The sequence below is a fragment of the Pseudopipra pipra genome, chromosome 12 (assembly GCF_036250125.1).
Source record: "Pseudopipra pipra isolate bDixPip1 chromosome 12, bDixPip1.hap1, whole genome shotgun sequence".
Classification (NCBI taxonomy): Eukaryota; Metazoa; Chordata; class Aves; order Passeriformes; family Pipridae; genus Pseudopipra; species Pseudopipra pipra.
Window position 1 is genome coordinate 18154360 of NC_087560.1, and position 21665 is coordinate 18176024.

A 21665-nucleotide genomic window follows, 5' to 3' on the forward strand; every position below is an offset into this window, starting at 1 on the left:
GGCGCGGATTGGCCGCGGAGCGGGTCAGTGCCCGCCCGCCGACCCCGCCGCGAGCCGAGGGGGGCGGCCCGGAGCGAAGTGTCCCCGCTCGGCTCGGCCCCCCCGACCCCCCGCCCGCCGCCGCCGCCAGCGCGGGGGGCGGCCGCGCCCGGGCCCCCCGGCCCGCCCCGCCCCGCCCGGCGCCGCCACACGGGTCACGCAGGTAACCCCGGCTGCCCCTCGCGGCGCGGGGAGCGGGGGTGGGGGGGCGCGACCCCATGGCCTCCCCTCGCCCGCAGCGGGCAGCCCCCGTGCCCGCTCTGAGGGGCCGCCCTCCCCGTGAGGGGGTGCGCGGCCGCCCCGCCGCCCCTGCGAGCCCCCCCCCGGCGCGCTCCGGGCCGCCCCCGGGGCTGCCCGCGGAGGGGGGTCCCCGTACCCAGCCCCCGGTGCGGCGGCGGCCGCGGGGCCTTGGGGGCTGCGCTCGGCCGGGTTTTTGTGTGTGTGTGTTTGTGTGTCGTGTGCGAGCGGTGGCGGCTCCCGGAGCGTGAACTCCGGCGAGCACGGCGGCGGTTCGGTTTCCCAGCAGCTCGGCTTTCTGCGTTACTTCCTGTCCCATTCTCCGGCACTTGTCGGTACTTCCATTCCCCGCAGGAGCTGCCTTGACAGGGCAGCTCCTGCCGTTGTTATCCCTCCAACTCCTTCGCATATCCCGGGAGAGTGCCCTCCTTCTCCAGGAGACATCCCGATTTTTGATGGATAACCCGTTTCCCTTCCAAATTTTTGAAGGCTCTTCCTATTGCTTTTGTATTGACCATTTCTGCTTTTCATTCCTCTCTTTTACGTAATTGCGTGGCTCAGCTCTACTTTTATTTTTTTTAGGTTTAAGCTGCCTTAAAGGAGAATTAAAAATTGTGACTCCAAAGAATGAAATAAGACAGAAGAGAGAAAACAGCATTCAAAAAAAAACCCCAGAAAGGTGATGATTCATTTAGACTCTCAGAGTCATCCCTAGACACATGGTTTGGCTGGGATTGGGGCCTCTTGTTGTGTTTTTATGGATTTCAATAGGTAGCATTAGATTTCTTTGTTCTCTTAAAACCTACTTGCTGTTGACCTTTTAAAGTTTGAAAGCTCTGAAGCCCATTTGAAGCACAGTTCCTCTGGTAACACTTCGTAATTTCCTAAAATTAATCTGCAAACGTTATTTTGATTATGAATTTCTACTTAATGTTTTTGTTGTGATTCCATCTCGGTAACGTCACTTAAAATTACTTCCCTCCGGGCTGTTAAAAGGGTCTTTTCTTAAAGCCTTTTCACAGATTTATGGGTTCAACAGTGGATTTGCTTCTGCTTTGATTCTAGAGGCTTTTTTGGGCTGGGTCATTGTGTTCTGTTGGTTTAGTCAGACCCAACTCCTGCCTGGGTCACTTTTGTGTGTGTTGTAACGGAGCTGCAGGAATTGAAATTCATTTAATTGGGTGGTGCTTGTTTAGAGTTGTTACTTTTTTGGGCTGAGATCACAGAAGGAGATAATGCTGTTAGGTGCTTGAGGGAAATAATGGAAGGAGTCATCCAAACCAATGCTGCTGGTAGGAGGAAGGTTCTGTTTCAGGGGGAGGGCTGTTCTTTGGGAGAATTGCCTGTTTTACGTGGTGAGATGAGGAGATGGGTTCTAAGAGAGAGAGTGGGGGGGTGAGTGATGTCAGTCAGCCTTTTGCTGCATCCTGCTGTTGTGAGCTTCAAATGGTGGAGTTTCTGAGCGTTCTCTTAAGGCAGAAGAATACTCAGATCCATTCTAATCTGTTTCAAATGTAGGTGAGTTGGTTGTTTTGGCACATACACCTTCTGTGTGGGTCCCTCTGGTCTTTGTGGTGTTTTCAGAGATGTCACTGACTGTACCAAAATGTTGGACATTGTTGGCAAACACTATTTTTGAGCATTAGCTGCAGGGGAAGGAGCAGGACCTGTTGCCAACAGTCGTGGTCAAGGCTGGATCATTTTTCCAGTAGAGATGTCTTTAGCATATGACAAAAAGTAGCTGCTATGTGTCAAGGATTAAATAGAAAATCCCTCTGTAACACAAGTGCAAAAAATTCTGGCATTTTGAAAGTACAGAGAAGAAATACTGCATGTTATTTTGATAACACACCACAAACCCACAAGTAATAGTGGAACACGTGGACATGCCCAGTGTGGTTGCAGGAGGGATTTTTGTGCTGATAGGTGGGACAGATGTGCATCACTATGCACTCACCACTGTATTTATGGCACAGCTGTTTCATCTGAATTTGGTTTATTGTAATTCCCTCTCCACAACCATCCAGTGCATCTCATGTCAGGGCTGGAGCTTCTCCAACAGGGTGCCGAGAAGCCATGAGATCTTTGGGATTTATTCACAAAAGGACGTGTAAGTTTTCATTTGATTCTGGAAGCTCCTTCCTGATGTGAAATGCCAGTGCAGCAAAGTTTGATTCAGATGCAGAGACTGGAACTGAGTTCATAGGAATCAGGGAATTAACTTCTGGCAGAAATTTGCACATGGTCGAAACAAGGCTCAGAGTTTAATGTTATGCTGAAGTCCTGCTCTTGATCTCTGGAAGAAATGCAGCACACTACAAGTATAGACAAAGTTTTAGTCTTCAGGCTGTAGGCTCATTTTGGTTTTGTTTTGCCTGAGTTCTAAACCCTGAAAGGTGATGTGCTGTTTGAGAGACAGTTTTCCATTCTTCCAGCAGTGCTTATAGAATGATATTATCCCAGTGAAAATCTTGCTTTATCCACTGAAGACATCCCACAGATTTTGTCCACTCGTATTCTTCTAGGCTGTATTAAATAGAAATACACATCAAATACAGAGAACGTTGCATGATACAAACTCTGTAAGCAGCTCTCAGTTTGTTCCTCAGCCATGCTTTGAGTATTAGTGCTGAAGTGACTGCTTTGATGTGGTTTGAACTGGCCATTGGTTCCTGCCTCTGTCATTCTATGCAATATTGGTGTTTGGGTTCTTTAATGATAGAAAGTCATGGTAAAGTACCTAAATCTTAGTCATTAGCACTTAATACAAATTATTATTTTTAAGGCTAAGCTTTCATCTGACTTCTACAGTTTAAAACTTAATAGCAACACTGCTGTAAGTTGGAGGATAATTTGTATTTTTTGCTTGCTACAAGAGGATCTCCAAGCTCCCTGCAGTTTGTCAGTGCACATCTTGAGGGAGGAGGCTCTGATTGTGTGAACCTGATGCAGCATTCTCTCCTGAAAAAGATCCCTAAGGCCTTGCTTTAGCATTAGCATTGAGGTCCTGGATTTGGAAGGGATTGCAGGATTTTACTCACTGGGCTCTGCTCCTGGTGAAGCTTGCCAGTGTATGGGTGAGGATGGTTAATAGCTGGTGTGCTTTCTGAAGGCGAGCTTTCCTTCAGGTTTGCAGTCCTGAAGGTACATGAGCTGGGTGGTTTCTCTGGTTCTCCATCAGGCCCAGAAGTCAGACCTCCCAACCTGTCTGTGAAATGGATAATCATTGGTAAAACGACACCCCTGTGCTTTGGTTACACCCACCTGCAGAAAACACAACAGCTGCTTATTAGTATGTAACACCACCATCCACCCTGCTGCAAACACCTGAAGCTGGTGGGGGACTTGCAGATTAACTCTTCTGGTTATTTTAAATTTGGTGTGTCCAAGCTACGAGATGGCATCACAGGAGCTCTGAGGAGAAACGTGTAACTTTTAATGACAGCTTGTGAAGAGTGAAGGCTTCTTGCCTTTGAAGTAGCAGTTCTTCTGTGATGTTTTGGATTCATGCACTGTTAACTCATTGCTTTCAGACCCAGCAATTCCCATGTGTTGCTTGGTGATTTTCATCTCAGCCACTCAGATACCTTGGTTGATGTCTGTCTGGGTGTAGCTTGGAACATTTAATAGAAAATATATTCAGGGTTTTAAGGCTCTGGGAAATTTTAATATTTCACGTGTTATTTGCAAACTTCATGATTGTGATATGAGAATGCAAATAATAACATAATTGTTTGCCTTATTCTCTTGTCCGAAGAGCTCCTGATATAGGAGGCTGAGTGACTGATGAAGGTGTGTTTAGTTTCTTTGTCAAACGTGTATTGACCATTTTTAAAATGCCTTTTGAGTGAGAACGCATTCAGCTTGTTCAAGTTTTGAAATGGGTGGGAGAAGTGAGTTGTGAGACTAATGAAGGCTGATGTGATTATCCTTATTCCACAGGGCTTTCTTTTTCCTTTTATTTATTTGATTTAAATGTCTTGGAATGCTTCAACCACAGGCAACTCAGATCTACACTGATTAGGTCTATGCCAGATACTAAATGTCCTTTGTAATGGTTCACTTTCCTTGTTGTACAGAGTTAGGCTGACATCAGGAAATTATGGTCCTTATTCAGCTCTTGGGTGTGTAATCTCAGGATTTAGGAGTCAGGTCTGTCTGTCAGGGCATCTCAATGAGCATAATGCTGCATTTTAAGGTCTTGCTTTTGGTAGCAACCTTTAACTTTCTTTAAAGTAAGTGCATACATATGTTGGAATAAATTTTCCACATGATGTTTGCAGTGACTTTAAAGAAGTGACACATTGATGTAGAAAAGTCTAAGATCTCTTTGACAACATGAGATATTATCAATAGATAATGAAGGTGTTTGTCTTATTTTTATTTAGTGCTGCTTCTACTATAATTATTAGTATTTTAAGCAAACTTTGTTTAGTCATTGAGTCAGAGAGCTTTACTTTTACTAAATATGACTTCTTTTTATTAAAGTTGCAGATCTTACTCTTGCCATATGCAGCTAATTTTCCTTTGGGGGGAAAAAGCTTGTTACTTTTTTAGTGGAGCAATCTGTTACCTTGTCTGTAGTCTGTGAAGTCAGTGCAATTCTAATTTGCATCAGCTAATAAAAAATGTGTGGGTTTTAAAGTGAAAATCATGCAAAAATTTAGAAGAAAAAAAAAGGTGAACGACTGATCATCTATGCGAAAAAAACAAGGCTAGAAATGTGATCAAATTAGGTCATGGCAGTGCAGTTTTGTGCAGGGCTGGGAGCATATCTGAAGACCTTGTATTGCTTTATCTTGGGAAGCAAAGCTCTTGGAAAATGCGCATAAGAGGGATGAAAAGAGCTTTTTTTCATCCCCTTCTTTGAGGCATCGTCAGGAAAGCACGATTTCATGTTGCATTAAGTGGCAGAAATTTTAACTTCAGCTAAAAGCTGCACAGTTCATGTAACTGTTCTGGTTGCAGGAGAAAGGAGTCACAGTTGGGTTTGTGTGATCTGCTGTACAATTAAGTGTTTAATGGGTTTATTGTTTGTTATGTTGCAGTGCTCATGCAGGACAAGGGGCCTGTCACTAAAGGCTGCAGCCAAAGGAAATGAAAGGTCAGAGAGAGGTGTACAAAGAATTAATGAAATAACACTGAGTCCAGGCTGTGAGAAATGATCTGGGACTGATCCTGTTAAGTGCAGGTGACAAGGAAGGAGGATAAGGAGGGTTAGTCTGATGGAGGAATCTGGGTAGGGATCGTAGCTGGTGTTGGGTAAACCTTGATACTAAAAGGGTAGTTTTTATATATGAAGAAAAGGGTGAAGATTTTTGAGGTGGTGGCATGTTGCTTGTATGGTGAGGGTGTCTTTAGCTGTTCATGAAACACAGCTGGTGTCAGCTTGAGCTGTCACATGGGGGAGAGGACACTGGCTGGTGGCACCAAAATCCAGCTGAAGGACAGGAGTCAGTGCTCTGTGTGCTCAGGTTTTATTCTTTGGATAGGGAAGCAGAGATGGGGTGGAGATTTAAAAAAAAAAATCAAAACCTTTAGAAAAAAACCAAAAAACAAAACCAAAAAAAACCAACAAAACAACTAAAATCCCTCAAAACCAAACAAAAATATCACAAAAATGGTTTGGGAAGAACTAAGTGGATCCTGAATGTTTTTCCTGGCATCTGACTCCCGCAGGGAGAGGTTGAGCAGTCAGGCAGAAATACCTACTGTAACCTTTGCATCCATTCTTGTTCCATCTAGGAGCAGATATATGTAATCCTTACAGAAGAGTTTAGACCATTCCTTCAAGGTTTGCTCCAGAGAGGAAGCCCATCTCTCGTTTCTCTTGGCTCCCCAAAAATATTCTCTGCAGCCTTTTCCTCATGTGGCAGAAGCAAACTCTCCCTACCCCAGCCTCTGGAGGACTCCTTGATAATGGAAGAAAACCCACTTCAGGGTCTCTTCTGACATAACTGCATTAAAATGTGGCATTTTAGCACGAGTACAAAATGAAACTCTCACTTTTATTCTTTGCAACTAACAAGAAATATCTTTTTTTTAAGGGGTAGCAGGTTGTTTGACACACATGGGCACAGGAGATTATGAACAGTGAAGACAATGAAGAGTGGGACATCCATCAAAGAGTAATAACATCTGATAAGGTAATTCAAGACCACATTGAATTTATCCTGTTATACTTGCAAAATCAATTAAGTAACTGTTGTTGTCCTCCATTTTCGTGGCACTGTACAATCATTATAACCAAGAATATATAAGTACATTCTTCCCCCCTGTGCTTCATTTAGTTTTTTTCAACTTCCACACAGAAAGCCAATGTGTAACAACCCAAATGCATGCTGTGTTCTGAGTGAGATTGATTGCAGTTGCAAAACATTAAATATTAAATGCCAAAGGGCTACTTCCAGTAGTCCTCCTTCCCTTCTCCAAAGATTGATGTCTTAAATGGGGATTTGCAAACAGGATTTTTAAATGATCTATGGAGCAGAAGTGAAAATGTTTTCGAAGCTGGTGTATACCTAAAACTATCCTGAAACCTTTAATGTTATGGTTAAGTGTTCTTGTAATTTGAATTTCATTGCTTGCCATAGGGGTGAGATGGAAGAGTGGGTATTTACAGAAACTGTGCAAGTGATAAAAGGAGCTGCCTGACTTTGTCTTCTGTTTTGTATGTTTTAGTACTTATGTACTTTAGTACCAGCTAATTTGAATAAGCTCTGCTAGTCACATGCAACATATGGGGCCAATGCCAATTTTTTATAATGCTGCATTACAAATATACCCACCAGCTGAGAAGTGTGAGAGAGAGGGAGCTTTGCTTTTTCTTAACCAACTGTCTTCATGGAGAGTTGCAGGGGGGATGCTGCTGCCCCCTTAAATGAGGAACCCCATTTCACTTCATCTCTTTAGTCATCCCACCTCCTTCCGTAGCATTTTGTCCAACTGTCCTGACCTTGATTTTCAGGATCACATGAGGTCTTGTAAGTATTAGTCCTTTACAAGAAAGGACTGTAAAAATGGCAGCAGAAAGTTTGTCTGTATTAACTTTTGAACAGATATTCTCAGTTTGAGGAAAAACTAGATATTGTAGATAATCAGAAATTAGGGCTAAAGGGACACAGTCTGAATTATTATTTTTTAAGGCTTTCCCATGACTTATTATCAGTTAGGCTCTACAGTCAGTTTTCACCTGCAAATCCAAAGAAAGATCTGATTCTTATGGCTGGAATTTCATTAACAGTGCTGTTAGTGGTGTGATGCAGAATCAAGGCAAGCTTGCTGTCCTGTAGGTGAGCATGTTCTGAAGTGCTAATTGGAGTTTAGAAAAGAGCTTAGCAAAAGCTTATTAGAGTCAATAGAAATACTTCCATTGCCATCAGATTAACCACGTTTGATTTTTGGAATATGCTGCAAAAGCTGACCTGGTGAGTTAGCAGTTGCTGCTTTGTAAATCCCCTTTCCTTCCAGTCTCAGATAATGAAGTTCACACTGTAAAACAAAACAAAGCCAATTCCTGAGCCATGTATAACATATGGAGCTGAAAAGTCTTCTTTAATAACCCTGTGCTGAAGTAGTGATTGTTGCCATACATGGTAAGTTGGAGCATTTATAAATGTCAAAGACAGGCGTTTGCTGTGTGTCATTTCCATATTTGCAGTGTAAGTAGGGTCACTGGAGCTACCTGTTAATTATGAGTTTATATATCTCCAAAAAGCAGATAAATAACTTCTCTGCCGTGGGCACGACGAGGTTATAGAAGAGCAAATCCAGAGCTGTGTCTTTATCTGCAGAAATGGCAGTGATTGATGGCTTCACTTTTCTCTTGTCTGTGTGTATATCTGGATCCCAGGAAAAGAAGTGCCCAGTGGGATATGGGGAGTTGATTGCAATGTCTTTTGAGTGACCTGTGGATCACGAGGATCTGGAAATCCTTAGGATATTTATGTAAAGGAAGGTTTAGGTGATGGTGTGGGTTGACATCCTAATACACCAGGCTTATTGGAAATTTTAAGTTTTGTCTTTAGGACTTTTCTTTGTAGTTTAATCTTGATTAACTTTGCAGGAGTTTAAATACATTCCTCTTTTTAATCTTCTAGTTCTGTGTTAATATCCATTGCAACAGGTCTTGAATATTCTGAGTCTCCTATTGCTCAACATTGCCTTTCCCATACCTTGCTTTTATTCTTTCTTCTCATATTCCTTTCCATTCTAGGACTATGGGATATAGTACACAATGTATGTGAAAATGTAAACACTTTGTGTACTGTGGAAGAATCCCTAAATACCTGTTTTTTTCTTGTCCCCAAGTAGAGCTGCAGGTGGGGACTTTTCAAACAGAGCATGGAATATAGTCCTTCCCTCTTTCCCAATGTGTCCTTGTTTCTAGGCTCTTTCACAATGGCTATTTTAGATAACCTTTTGGCCCAGCTCTCATGCTCTGTATCAAGGTAATTATAAATTGAATAGTTCTGGTACCTGTTCTCATGATGTTTGACAGGGCTGTAGTAACTGCACTTAGGTGTTTTCAGGTCTCATATATTATTATCTTTGTGTTTGACTTTTGCAATGTAGAAGTTCTTTGCAGCCTTTATATACTAAGTAAGAAGTGCACAAGCCAGAATACAGACTGTAGACTCTAATTAAAAAAAAAAAGAAGGGTGGAAAGGAAAATAACAAAATTAAAGTTTTCAGTCTGAACATCAATGTTACTAATATTCACGTGCAGTAGGTCACAGGATTATATTAGCAAGATAAAATTATTTTCACTGAAGCTTAGAGGGAATGCATTTCTAGAAAAATAAAGATTATCCTAGTTCAGTTGCAGTAGCAGTGGAGTGCTGTTTCATGCAACAGTTTGAATCATCCATTCAACCAGTATCTCTAGAGTTAGTGACACAGATGTTGTGATTTTTATATGATTGTTAACTTATGGAGATTTGTCATTTTGTTATTGCAGGTGCTTTTTGTTACTGTAGGTGCTTTCACTGTGAAATGCTGTCATTTCTGAAGAAAATGTTGACTATTTATGATGTGTGAGTGTCCTTTTCTTTTGCAGTTCGGTGATGTGACCCATGTACTGTGATTTCCTAATAACAGATTGTTTGGGTTTTACCCTGTGTGTGACGTGACTTTGGTCAGAATATAGAGAGAATTCTTAACATTGCATTTTATTACAGAGTCACAGAATCACCTGGGTTGGAAAAGACCTCTAAGATCATTGACTCCAACCTTGACCCGACACCACCTTGTCACCCAGCCCATGGCAATCAGCCTCATCCAATCTGTCCTTAAACACCTCCAGGCATGGTGACTCCACCCCCTCCCTGGGCAGCCCATTCCAATGGCTGATCATTCCCTCTGTAAAGAATTTCTTCCTGATGTCCAACCTAAACCTCCCCTGGTGCAGTTTAAGGCTGTGCCCTCTTGTCCTACTGCTGGTTGCCTGGGAGCAGAGCCTGATCCTCATCTGGGTACACCCTCCTGTCAGGGAGTTGTGGAGAGTGAGAATGTATCCCCTGAGCCTCCTCTTCTCCAGGCTGAACCCCACCAGCTCCCTCAGCTGCTCCTCACAGCACTTGTAGTCCAGTCCCTTCACCAACTCTGTTGCCCTTCTTTGAACACGCTCCAACAGCTCAATGTCCTCCCTGAACTGAGGGGCCCAGAGCTGGGCACAGCCCTGACTTCTTTCCTAGATACCTCTTTCCTTGTCCCAATCCTAATTCCTTCACGCTTCCTATTCCTCCAAGGTGACCAGTGTGCCCTCATGAGGCTCCTGTAGAAGCCAGATCCAGCTAGGATGTTACACCATCACTGCCGGAGGAACCCTGAGCTACAGGAAGAGTTGCAGATCCAGGCTGCGGTGGCCGCCGGCGATGTCCACACCGTGCGCAAGATGCTGGAGCAGGGATACTCTCCCAACGGTCGGGATGCCAACGGCTGGACTTTGCTTCATTTCTCTGCAGCAAGAGGGAAGGAGAGATGTGTCCGTGTTTTCCTTGAACATGGAGGTGAGTCGCCCGGGGAGAAAAATCTTCATGTCCCACTCACTGCTTTCCATCCCAGTTTTCACTGTAGGACCTCCCAGCACTGATGAGATACCAGACTGCTGATTATTTCTTGTAATTATTTTGTCCTTTGCAGAAGTGATTCATCTCTGTTTACTTCTGATGCACACTCTGAATGAAGCCATAGATTAGCTCTATATCTTAATACCTTGCCTTTTTATCCCCCACCTCTCTAGAATTGCCTAGGAATTGTTAAAAGAATGAATAAGCGTTATGAAAATAGGGCAGAAGGGCTCATTATAAAATTAAATGCGCTCACAGCACTCCCTCCAAGCTTTTCTTCTCTGGTAGGGGGTATTTTTAGAAGAAGGCAGGTCCTTGAAATGAAATCTTAGGGAAGTTTGTTTCAGAATTCCAAAGCAAGTTAGCAAGTTGCATTAAAGACAAAGTTTCTCTATCCTTTTTAACAGAGCTTACTAAACTTTATAGAAACAGTGCTCTGTGCAAGGACTTTAGTGCCAGCTCATCCAGATGAGTTTACAGATCTCCTGCATCCATCCATGTTGTAGCTTTATTTCAAGAACTCATGGAGTTTTATTGGTTCAAGTGATACTCATGTGGATGATGATTTTTATCGCTCAGGTGGTACAGTCAGAATTTCTTACTGCTTTATCATCTTACAGGGCTGCCTAAAGTTTTAGAAATTGATAGTTTTAATCTTTGAATGTGATACTGGAGAGGAAAAGTACAAATCAGTAGGTATTCTCCACATTCTGATTAGTGCTCTTAAAGAACAGCATCCTCTAGCTCAGTACTGTTCTTACCAAATGAATCCTGAACTGAGATGTTTTCAGTCCCAAGGAAACTGAAATTATCTCTTTGATTCTTTGTGTATCTGAGGCCATATGGGCCCCTTTTTTTCTGTCACAGTGTTTGTCAGCTGCTTGGATCACCCTGAAAATGGAATGGGGCATTAATAGGCTGTGGTAGTGACACAACTAGTGGTCTGTTGCTTAAAAGCAGTGGTGAAATACAGCCTGAGCAACTGGACCCTGTGGATATACCTAATACAAATTGTAACCACATAGAAAGGGCAAACCCTCATGTCCTTATTGGAAAGGGGGGAAAAAATTCTACTTTTTAACTGTAATATATGTGGATAATCTCAAGCCTTCAGTTTGATAATTCAGAAATTTAAGGCTGTAAGTCAGATATCTTGCTTTTTACTTTTTATCTGTACATTTAAAGATTGGAAAAACCCTTCTATATTCCTATGTATTTTCATTTTATGGGTGTAGATACTACATAGCTACTGATGCAGTGTTTTGTTGTTATTTTTGTTGTTACTCTCTCCTACATGAAGCACCAGCTGAATGTGATGCCTCATGAAAACTGCCTGTAATGAAACACCCTTGTCCTGAAGCAGCACAGAGTTGAATCACCAGGATGAGAAAGTTGAGTAACAAATAGTGTGAGGGTTAGTCATCCACAGCAGCTTTCCTGTAGCTGAGCCTCACTTCTGAAAATTGGCACTGCTTTGTGCCTTGCCTTGTTTTCCCTCAAAACAGAGGCATAAAAATAATGAGTATTTAAAACATAATCATGTCACAAATGAGTTAATAAGCAGTGAGTGAGTTGACTCTTGCAAGCTGAGTTAATCACACCAGCCTCATTAGGGAGAGGTTTGTGTCTACCTTTCCTCACATGGCCTCTACTTTTCTCCCTCTGAAGTGGATTATTTTGCTGTTGGTGCTTAATCCCTTGCCAAAAAGATATTGGGGTGAAGGAAAAAGTAGTTTTCTGGTGTGAATCTTATGGTAAAGAGAATATTGAACTGACGATGTATTAGTAATAAATAGATATTGAGGGGGAGTGTGTGGGGTTCTGGAAGAAAGAGAGAATTGAGGTGCTAGTGGGAAAGAAGTGGTAGTTATGAATGTCCAAAGGGATGGGGAAGCTTAGCAGAACTGGGAATATTTTCACAGGACAGGACTGGGAAAACCACTCTGTGTTGTTGCTGAGGGTGGAGTGCTGTGCCTCAGATCTGAGGTGCTGGGAGATTGTTACCAACACAGCCTTGCATGGGAGTGGGATGGAGATGGAGTTTGGCTAATAAAGGCTGAGAAGGAATCTGGTCACTGACCTGGAATTAAAAGGTGGATTCTTATGGGAGTCGTGACCTGGCTGCCTCCTGCTTTTGCTTTTTCTCTTCTCTTCCATCACTGCTCAGCAGCAAAGAAAAGAGCCAGAGGACAGTGCTGTGCATCAGATTGGCTGATTTGAGTGGAGGTGGTGGAACAGGAGGAAGCTTTTTATTATCTCCTGAGCAAAGAGACACAAATAGATGGAGAAAATGCTGAAAAAACCAGTCCAGACTAAAGGATGAAGCCAGCAGAAATACCAACTAGATACAGAGGTGATAGGTCAGATTGTAAATATTCTTTAGCAACGGATAAAATGCAGAAAGTTCATCGTAACCATGGAAAAACTTAGTTCTTATGAAAAATAGTGAATTTGACTTCCTTAGTGTATTTGTCTCATTGGAATAAAGTGAAGATTCCATGAAGCCAGCTCTTCCCATCCATGGAAACAATCTGGAGCCACAAACCTCAACAAGAGAGCAACAGAAAAGTAGGGAGCACAGTTTTTAGTAATCTTGGATTTTTATATAACAAGCCTTTTTCCCCTTTAGTGTAATTTTTTAATTTTCAGTCTGACATACAGAGACAAACACTGGAAACCAACTATGTTTTATTAATTCCCACCCCCCACTGTTAATATTGCAACAAGCTAAAGTTAAAAGTGTGCAGTGAGCTGTCCCTTGGTGATGTTTTCCCAGTACAAACTGAGCAGGACAGTTCCTGGTTGCTCATATTAAAGTGAAGAAAAGATCCACTAAAGCTCCTGGAAATTGAAGAGTAAAAGAAAGAAGTAGCCTAAGAACCCTTTTTATTTATTTTTAGTCTTGGCTTCAAGGTATCTAAATTTTAGTGAGGTCAAGCAGAATCTGGGAGGATCTAGAGAACAGCAAATGCTCACCCCCCTAAGCTCCTGAAGTGTTTCTGTCTCTGAGCAGTAATGCTTTCCTGGACAGCTTTTATATCAGTGTTACCTCAGGAAATTCAAAACAGAAGCTACATGTAGCCATGTTTCTAAACCTTGTGGTCAGAAGTAAGCCTTAGTTGGGGGAAATAAGCTTGAAATAATATAAAGTAGTTTATGAAGCCAGAGCTTTGCTTTCTTGGCTTCCCAAATTAGACTGGGATAGAGTGACCTCAGGAAGATGTCAAGAAAGAGGGGAAACTGTCCCACCAAGCTGGGAATTGAAACTGTAAAATATTAGACTCTTGTTTAGGAAACTATATATCCTCTAGATTATAGTATTGGAAAAGAATTTAATTAGCAGTAGAGTTCAAGTTACTAGTTTAGGTGCCCAACTTTAACCTGAAATAAAATAATCTGAGTATCATTCAGTGTTGCAAATTTTCCATCTCAAGTGAGCTTTATTGCAGTAATTGGTACCCTTGGTGAGCAGTTCAAGGTTTCTGCCATTGTATTATGTCTGATATTTAAGAACTTTAGAAGTGACCAAGTACAGTTTTAGATTCTGCTCTCCCCAAATTAATGGGAAGCTTGGAGGGAAATAATTGTTTGACAGTCCTGGTGGAGACAAGATATGCTGGCAAGTGCTGGCTTAATCCCTTTTTAGCTAAATATACTCATTCCAGGTAATTTTTTTACCCCTCTGCAGATTCTAAAAAGTGAGATGAGAGTCATTCCCAATTAATTTTTACCTCGCTTGTGTTCCAGGGGGAGAGAGTTACTTTACAACATGATACCTTTTAAAAAACCCAGCAAAACCCCCCACAATAATCCAGGTTCCTTAGGCAACATCAGCTTTGTGGTGTTATTTTTACTAAGACAGGGTCTGAAAGGATGGAGTTTGTGTGCAACTTCATGCAGGTCCAAACTTGTGAAGTTCGAAAGTTTTCCAGGAGGTGGCAGCAGGACATTGATGGAACAGCAGCAGCCGTTCTGAGCTTGTTCAAATCCTTTCCCTAATCCCGGGGCAGGCTGGCACTGTTGGCTCACTAGAAGTCTGTAATCATAATGGGAATTACAGTATTTTTTCACGAGGTTTTTCGAACGGATTTGTTTTTGGAAGGTTGTTTGCGTTGCCTGGTTGCCCAGCTGAGAGGCTTTTTTTCCCCTGTCCTTGCTGAGACACCTCTCAGTGGTTTGTTCACTTTAATTGTGAAAACCAGTGATGTTTTGGGAGTAGGGAAAGCATGCAAAGGGCTTAAAACAAGAGGTAAAGGGCATCTTTATGTTGCAAGGGGATTGTTTGGCTTGGGGTACAAGTGGTATAAAAATGCATCTACATGCACACACAGAAGTTGGGGCATATCTGCTGGAATTGGGAAATGGCATTGACTGAACTTGGGGCAGTGTCCTGCATTTGGGGTAGAAATGGTTGACTTGCATACCCTGTGCTGCATGGGAGCAAGGAGGCCCAAGATGAATATTATTTCTATTAAAAAACTTCTTTTTTGGTGGAAAATGGCCCTGACTGCTGCTGTGTCCTTTCCTTTATGTCCACCTTCCTCCCTAATTCTCAGAATGTGTTGCCCCCTGCACCTTAACCCTCGTGCTGCCCCCTTTATTTATCACCACTCAGAAGATAATGTAGGATGGTCTGAGCAGTGTGAAGAGAGAGACCCTGGGAGCAGCAAGCATCACTTTGAAATAGTATCCTTGTCTTTAGTGAGTGTGTGGGTTGTGCTGATTCTTTGCTGTACTTTGGACACCGTCACGGGGCAGGTGAGGAACCACCTGTTCATTCCCTGACTGCATTTTCCTGCCCAGCATCCATTGCTTCAGCCCAGGTTGGTGGGACTTTACAGGGCACTCAAACTTGTCACAGAAGACTAGGAAAGCTGCCACCAGAGAAAGACTAAACTTTCCTTAATCTACCTCTTGCTATTTCTGTATTTATTCCTATTCTATGCACTAGAGGCAGTTCTCACATCTTATTTCTCTCTGTGGTCAGGCTGTATTAGTATTTATGTTGGATTTTTTTTGTTTGTTTGTTTGTTTTCTTCCCCTCAGACTTCACTTTACATTTAAAAATATCCTTGAAGTTGCCTGATCACCTTTGCAGCTGTATTTTCAACTGGTTCTTGCCAGCTTTTTTATTTTGGTGTGATGTCTATCTCAGGGTTATCTGGGTATGATCACAGTAGTTTGGGAAGCTTATTCCTGTTTTGTGTTAGCACCTTTGTGTGTTCAGGTGTGTTCAGACTAAGGTAGCCTGCAGTTAATATTGTGTTGTGATCTTAGAGCAGGTCTGCTGGTATCTTGTGCAGATGGTATCTAACTTAGGTTGGGAAGGTGTTCAAACTTCCAAAAGCAGCATCTACAGATGATGGAAGGAGAAACCTCCCAGCCTGGCTTGTTCTCTGGGCTGAGAAATGGCACCTTGCCTTGGGTAATTAATTAGTTACTTGCTGTACAAGTTTTGGGTGTCCTGAGGAAATTAAGTAAATTGATTTATTTTAATTTTTAAAATCATAAATCACTCTTGAGTTTTTGTGCTGTGTTAAGGGGAAATAAATCTGTGTAATTACCTGTGTTCTGCACTAATGTGCACACCTTTCAGAAGTGGGTGCTTACGTTCTCGTAAAAAAAAACAACTTAAATTTTTGTGAAACTGTATATTCGGAACAAATTCTGAACAGATTCATCATCTCCAAAAACAGACTTTATCAAGATAATCTAAAATAACATATATCCTACATGCTTTGGAAATCCTGCAGACCACAGAGAAACATTTTACCTAATACAGCATTACACCCTAAAAACAATACCGGGCTGCCAGACCACAAAACATCCGCAATTTGGGACAGCAGATGTTTCTACACATGCTTCTTTTTAAGACCAAGAAGCAACACAGGGGAAAATAAAAAAAGCTGAATATTGAGAAAGAAATGTAATATTGTAGAGCTGGAGGAAAACTGGATGGACAGGGAGATTTGAGTAATTAGCCTAAGAGTTGTGAGGAAGATGTGGAAAAGCGTTTGTGAAACGGAAGCATATGGATATGAAAGAAAAAGTCTTTTGTGTGTGTGTGTGTAAATAATATTAAGTAAAATTTTAACTTTGTCTTAAAAATAGAACAAAAAAATCCTGTCATGCTATGCCTAAAAAGAGGGAAAAGCAAAGAGTTCTGCCTCGTATTCTTGTAACCTTTATTTCATGAAGGACTGCTTTTTCTAGCTCAAACGATTTGAATCACTTCTGCTTAAATCTTTTGCACATTCCATGTCCATTTAGACTTTTGCTTTAAAAGGGGAATAATTTAAAACAACTTTGTTCAAGTGGGCTTTTGCAGGACTGCTTATTACCATTAAGTCTATTGTGAAGATTCTGATTTGCACTCTATGGTGTTACACTCTAATACTGACTCTTAAGTTCATTGTATGTGAGCAGCTTTACAGTAGGTACTGTCTGTTCTAAATGCATTTAACAATTACTGTTTGATATTCTTTCTTTTCTTTTCTCTTTCTTTTCTCTTTTCTCCTCTTTTTTTCTCCTCTTTTTTCTCTCCTCTTTTTTCTCTCCTCTTTTTTCCTCTCCTCTCTTTCCTCTCCTCTCTTTCCTCTCCTCTCTTTCCTCTCCTCTCTTTCCTCTCCTCTCTTTCCTCTCCTCTCTTTCCTCTCCTCTCTTTCCTCTCCTCTCTTTCCTCTCCTCTCTTTCCTCTTCTTCTCTTCTTTTTTTTTCTTTTCTTTTCCTTTCACTTTCTTTCCAGCACCAGATCACTATAACGCCTTCTGATTCCTCTTAAACTTTATTTTAACCTCAGCTGATCCCACGGTGAAGGACCTGATCGGCGGCTTCACAGCCCTGCACTACGCGGCCATGCACGGCCGGGCGAGGATCGCGCGCCTCATGCTGGAATCCGACTACAGGAGCGACATCATCAACGCCAAGAGCAACGACGGGTGGACTCCCCTGCACGTCGCGGCCCACTACGGCAGGGACTCCTTTGTCAGGCTCCTCCTGGAGTTCAAGGCTGAGGTTGATCCGCTCAGCGATAAAGGTACTACCCCACTCCAGCTGGCCATTATCCGGGAGAGGTCAAGCTGTGTGAAAATCCTCCTGGATCACAATGCCAACATCGACATTCAGAACGGTTTCCTGTTGCGATACGCTGTGATCAAAAGCAATCACTCCTACTGCCGAATGTTCCTCCAGAGAGGGGCCGACACAAACTTGGGTCGCTTGGAAGATGGACAGACACCCTTACACTTGTCTGCTCTTAGAGATGATGTGCTTTGTGCACAAATGTTGTATAATTACGGAGCAGACACTAACACAAGGAACTATGAAGGACAGACCCCACTGGCTGTTTCAATAAGTATTTCTGGAAGTAGCCGACCCTGTCTGGATTTCTTACAAGAAGTGACAAGTATGTATGTAAGAGAAGTTAATCACAGGACACAATGTCCTCTTAAAAGCCTTCTTTGAATTTAGCCCCAGAAAAAAAAAAAAATGCTTGCTCTCTGCCCCTTGATGCTATTTAAGTGCACTAGAAAATTTCTGGGAAGGTGAAGGGATTGTGATACTGGGAATCCTTTCCTCGGCAAAGGTGCTGGTGTTAAGTATATTTCATTTAATTATTTTTGTTTAAATATCTACAGGAAGCATTCGTTTTAAAAAGAGCGAACTGTAAAATCTCATTTTATTAATGGCCTTAGCACCTAAGATGTTTGGGGTTTGGTTTCTTGTTTGTTTAGGGTTTTTTTAGTGTCTTTTGTTGTTTTACTGCCACGCAAATCCCCTGCAGTTGCTGGCTTTTCCCTCTGCACTATGAGGAGGGCAGGAAAGAGCTTTGGCTGCTTTGTGTTCTCCCACATTCTCTCTCCTTCCCTTCCCTAAACCAGACAACAAAATGCCATAGTTCATCCCTGCAACTTGAAGGGGTTTCATGTGCTGTGTAGCTTTGATTTGATTTTGTTGGTGTCTTTGAAATACGAGAGATTTTAACTTGTTATGGCTTCTGATGTTTAGAAATAAGTATTAGACTCCTAATATTCAGGTCACTTTTGATGAGTAGTTTTTGGTGTACTAGATCAACTGTAAGTTTTCTCTTCCTCTCTCAACATGGAATGCTGTAATAGTGTTTCATAATTACAGTACTGCCTGAAGCATTTAGGAATTGCTGATTAGCATTTAGCAGAGTTTGCCAATTCAAACATGTTAAGATGGCTTGATAAATTATTATCCAGCTAGAATGATCTTTGCACTACAGAGGATGGGGTATTTCATGTAGCCCTTTTTTCCCCCCTAAAACTCCTTCTATTTTTTTGGAGGTTGTATTTTTTTTTTTTAAATGAGAATTAGGCAACAATATAGTCTGTAAAGAAACTGAAAGTCAGTGTGGGCTGGAAGTGAATCAGCTGAGATCTGTTGTCAGTAGCTGACACAAATGAGCATTTGGAATTTCATTTTTGTCTTCATGATTGGTGGTGTTGGTTTTGCTCATACGTGAAATTGGATTTTTGGAAAGGTGGAAGTTGATAATAAGAAATGCAAGCGATTAATAGATTTTTTTGCTTTAATTTTTTCTGCCCCTTCTCATTCAAACACATTTCTTTCGGGTTTCCTTTTTGGGAGCCTCTTTTTGGAGCACTGTCAGGGATTTTAGAGATGATATAGTATCCAGACTTGAATTTTTTCCCAGTCTTGGGATGTATCAGTAACCATGAAGGCTTAGGCTACTTCCCTGTTTCCTTGTTGTCTAAAGACTAATGGGAAGGGTTACTGTAACTTTCAGTTTTCAGATTCCATACCTTAAGGGTTTAATGTTAAATGAGAAGTAGATTCTGCTACAAAAAAAGAGGCTTTAATTTCTGGCCAGTGTAACAGTGTTGGAACTCGCCCAGTTTTGTGCTAATGGAGGGAGAATTGGGAAAGCAGTGCTGACAAAAACACTCCAGCTCTGTGCTTCTGAGCAAAATAATTATGAATATATGTTTACAAACAGCTATAAACAAACTCTGCTGCTACCCCTATTATAAATACCCAAACACTGTCTTCCCTGGTTTTCATGAGTAATTACTTTAATAAGATGCTGTATGAGAGATGAGATGGATAAAGAGCGAGCTGGGAATTTGGAAGTGGAGTTCCCAGTTAAGCCTGACTGTGCACAGGGAATTGTTGAGATCTTGTGCTGTAGCACTTTGGGGAAGAATCTTGTTTATGAGTCTAATGCAATATGTATTTTCCAGAAGAAAAATTTATGCAGTTTTTAGGGAATTCTTCCCCTGGAATTCTTCCTGAAATACTTTTGTGTTTGGTAACAGTGCCTGGGTCGTGGGGCTTAATGGGAATTTCTAGTTTGTTTATTTGAACGTTATACTAAGTGCTTAATATAGAAATCCATAGCTGAAAGTTTTATGTGTGCACTTGAAGTTTTGAAGAGTGTATTTGATAGTAAAACAGGAGCTAGTTTTTATTTTTACAGTAGATTAACGTTTTTAAGCTTAAATATTAATAGATATGAATTATGAAAGTTGATCTGTCTTCAAGTGAAAGCAGATGAATGCTGCATATAAATGGGATACTCTTCAGTAGTCTGCATGTAAGATGTGAGTGGCTATTTTTTTGTACTTGGAAAACGTATTTGTACAGTTTCAGTTCCTCAGAAAACATCATCTGTGAATTTCTTTTTGTTTTGGTAGGTATTTAATCGGTAATAAGGGCAGCCTTTAGCCCAGGTCCCCCGTTGGGAGTGACAGGCAAGAGACCAAGCTCTCAGAAATACTCAGTATTGGCCCTGAGAGTCTGCAAGAAGATATTGGATTTTGGGGTTTGACCCTGAAGGTCTGATATTCTTCCTGGTTACAGGTAGAGATTCCTTTGCTCCTAGAATAATTCCAAGAGGAAGTTATTCTATAGTTCTGTTTCAGTATTTAAGCACACAGCTGGAATTTAGGAACAGCAAAGCTTTTGATCGTGAGCCTGCTGTTGACTTGGTGTTCAGACAGTCACTCATGTATTTTTCTTTTTCCCCTTCTCTCTTTTTTACAGTACAACAATAAGTAAAGTCTCCCTGTGGGGAAAAAAAACCAATATTGAAGATGAAAAATACTCAAATGACTTTATGGATCACCTTTCTTTTCCTTATCTGTGTTACGCTTTTCTACTCCAAAAAGCATTTATTGGCAACCACCATAGTTGATTGTATATGTGTGTGTGTGTGTATATATATATATATTATATATATATATATACAGTATAGCACTTGAGACCATCTGATAAAGGGTTAGTTTGGAGCAGTGCAATGTTCAGATTCATGTGGTCTGAACCTGCCTCTTCAGGAGTGTTGATGGGTTAAGTTTGGAATGCACTAATGCAAATTAAAATAGAGATGCATGTATAAATATATATGAAAATAGAGATACATAGAGACTTCTGTTGGTAGTGTATGTATCTACAGAATTAATGTGCAATCATCCTGGATGAAATTATATATTTTGCAGCTGAAGTTGAATGGGATGTGAGAATGTTAGAACTTAGAGAATGCAGGAGGTAGGAAAAACACCAGCGTTAGAAAAATACTTCAGTAAGCTTTAAGGTACTAGAAATTCTGTTGGGATCTTAAAAAAGGGAATTAAAACAAAAAGCTTGGAAACTTCCCTCTCTCCATAGCTCTCCTTTAATCGAATCCCTGTTCAGATAAGGGGGCAGACTGTGAGGAGCTGGGCGGGTTGTGTGTCTGTGTCAAGGCAAAGAGCTCAGAAAATGGATCAGGGCAGAGCAGTGTAATACGTTGGTAACAGGTATCAGAGAACTCATTTCAGATCTGGAACAAGATCTAAAGGTCACTCAGTGAATTCAGCTACAAATATTTCAGCTGCATTCCTTTTTTTTTTTTTAATTTTTCAAAGGGCAGATCTTTGGCTCTGACTAGAGAGGGTAATTTTGTGTTTAAATTTATGTAGCACTGTAAATGTGCAGAAAAAACTCAGAAGTCCTGTTAAGGAAATCCTTGTACATTCTTTATCTCTTTGCTAAATCAAGATAAGTTTTCACTAGAATTTTCTTGCTTAAACTGGAAGAACATTTAAAAAAGTTTCTTTGCATACTTTAAACTTTTATGGATACAGAAGTGTCTTAGTGAATTAAGTAGATTTCTACATGTTTTATTACGTGGATAATTGCAAGAAATGGTATTTTCCTGTTTGTTATAACGTAGAAGAACTTTACTGGAATCACAGGCTTTGACTGCTTGTTTCCTTGGGTGCTGCTGAAAATCTTGCAGTAATGATTGTGGTTTGCTTTGTCATCCAGAGTTACACAGGGATTATTTTATAGTTT

General features: G+C 41.3%; 1 protein-coding gene across 5 annotated transcripts in view; it reads left to right on the plus strand.

The window, feature by feature from the left end:
• Window positions 1-86: 86 nt before the first annotated feature.
• The window catches only part of ASB7 (ankyrin repeat and SOCS box containing 7), a 31377-nt gene continuing 9798 nt past the window's right edge, over window positions 87-21665 (plus strand). Inside the window, exons 1-6 of one of the 5 annotated variants that reach the window (XR_010433834.1) lie at window positions 87-202; window positions 859-955; window positions 6324-6422; window positions 10026-10286; window positions 17146-17751; window positions 20027-20192. Coding sequence is in view for 4 of the 5 variants with exons in the window: in XM_064669174.1 (XP_064525244.1) it covers window positions 10076-10286; window positions 17146-17751 (817 nt within the window). In the remaining variant the exon portion in view is untranslated. Of the gene's footprint in view, window positions 203-858; window positions 956-5324; window positions 5381-6323; window positions 6423-9235; window positions 9312-10025; window positions 10287-17145; window positions 17752-20026; window positions 20193-21665 lie in introns of all 5 variants that reach the window. The other 4 variants (XM_064669174.1, XM_064669173.1, XM_064669175.1 and 1 more) reach the window with 4 other exon arrangements.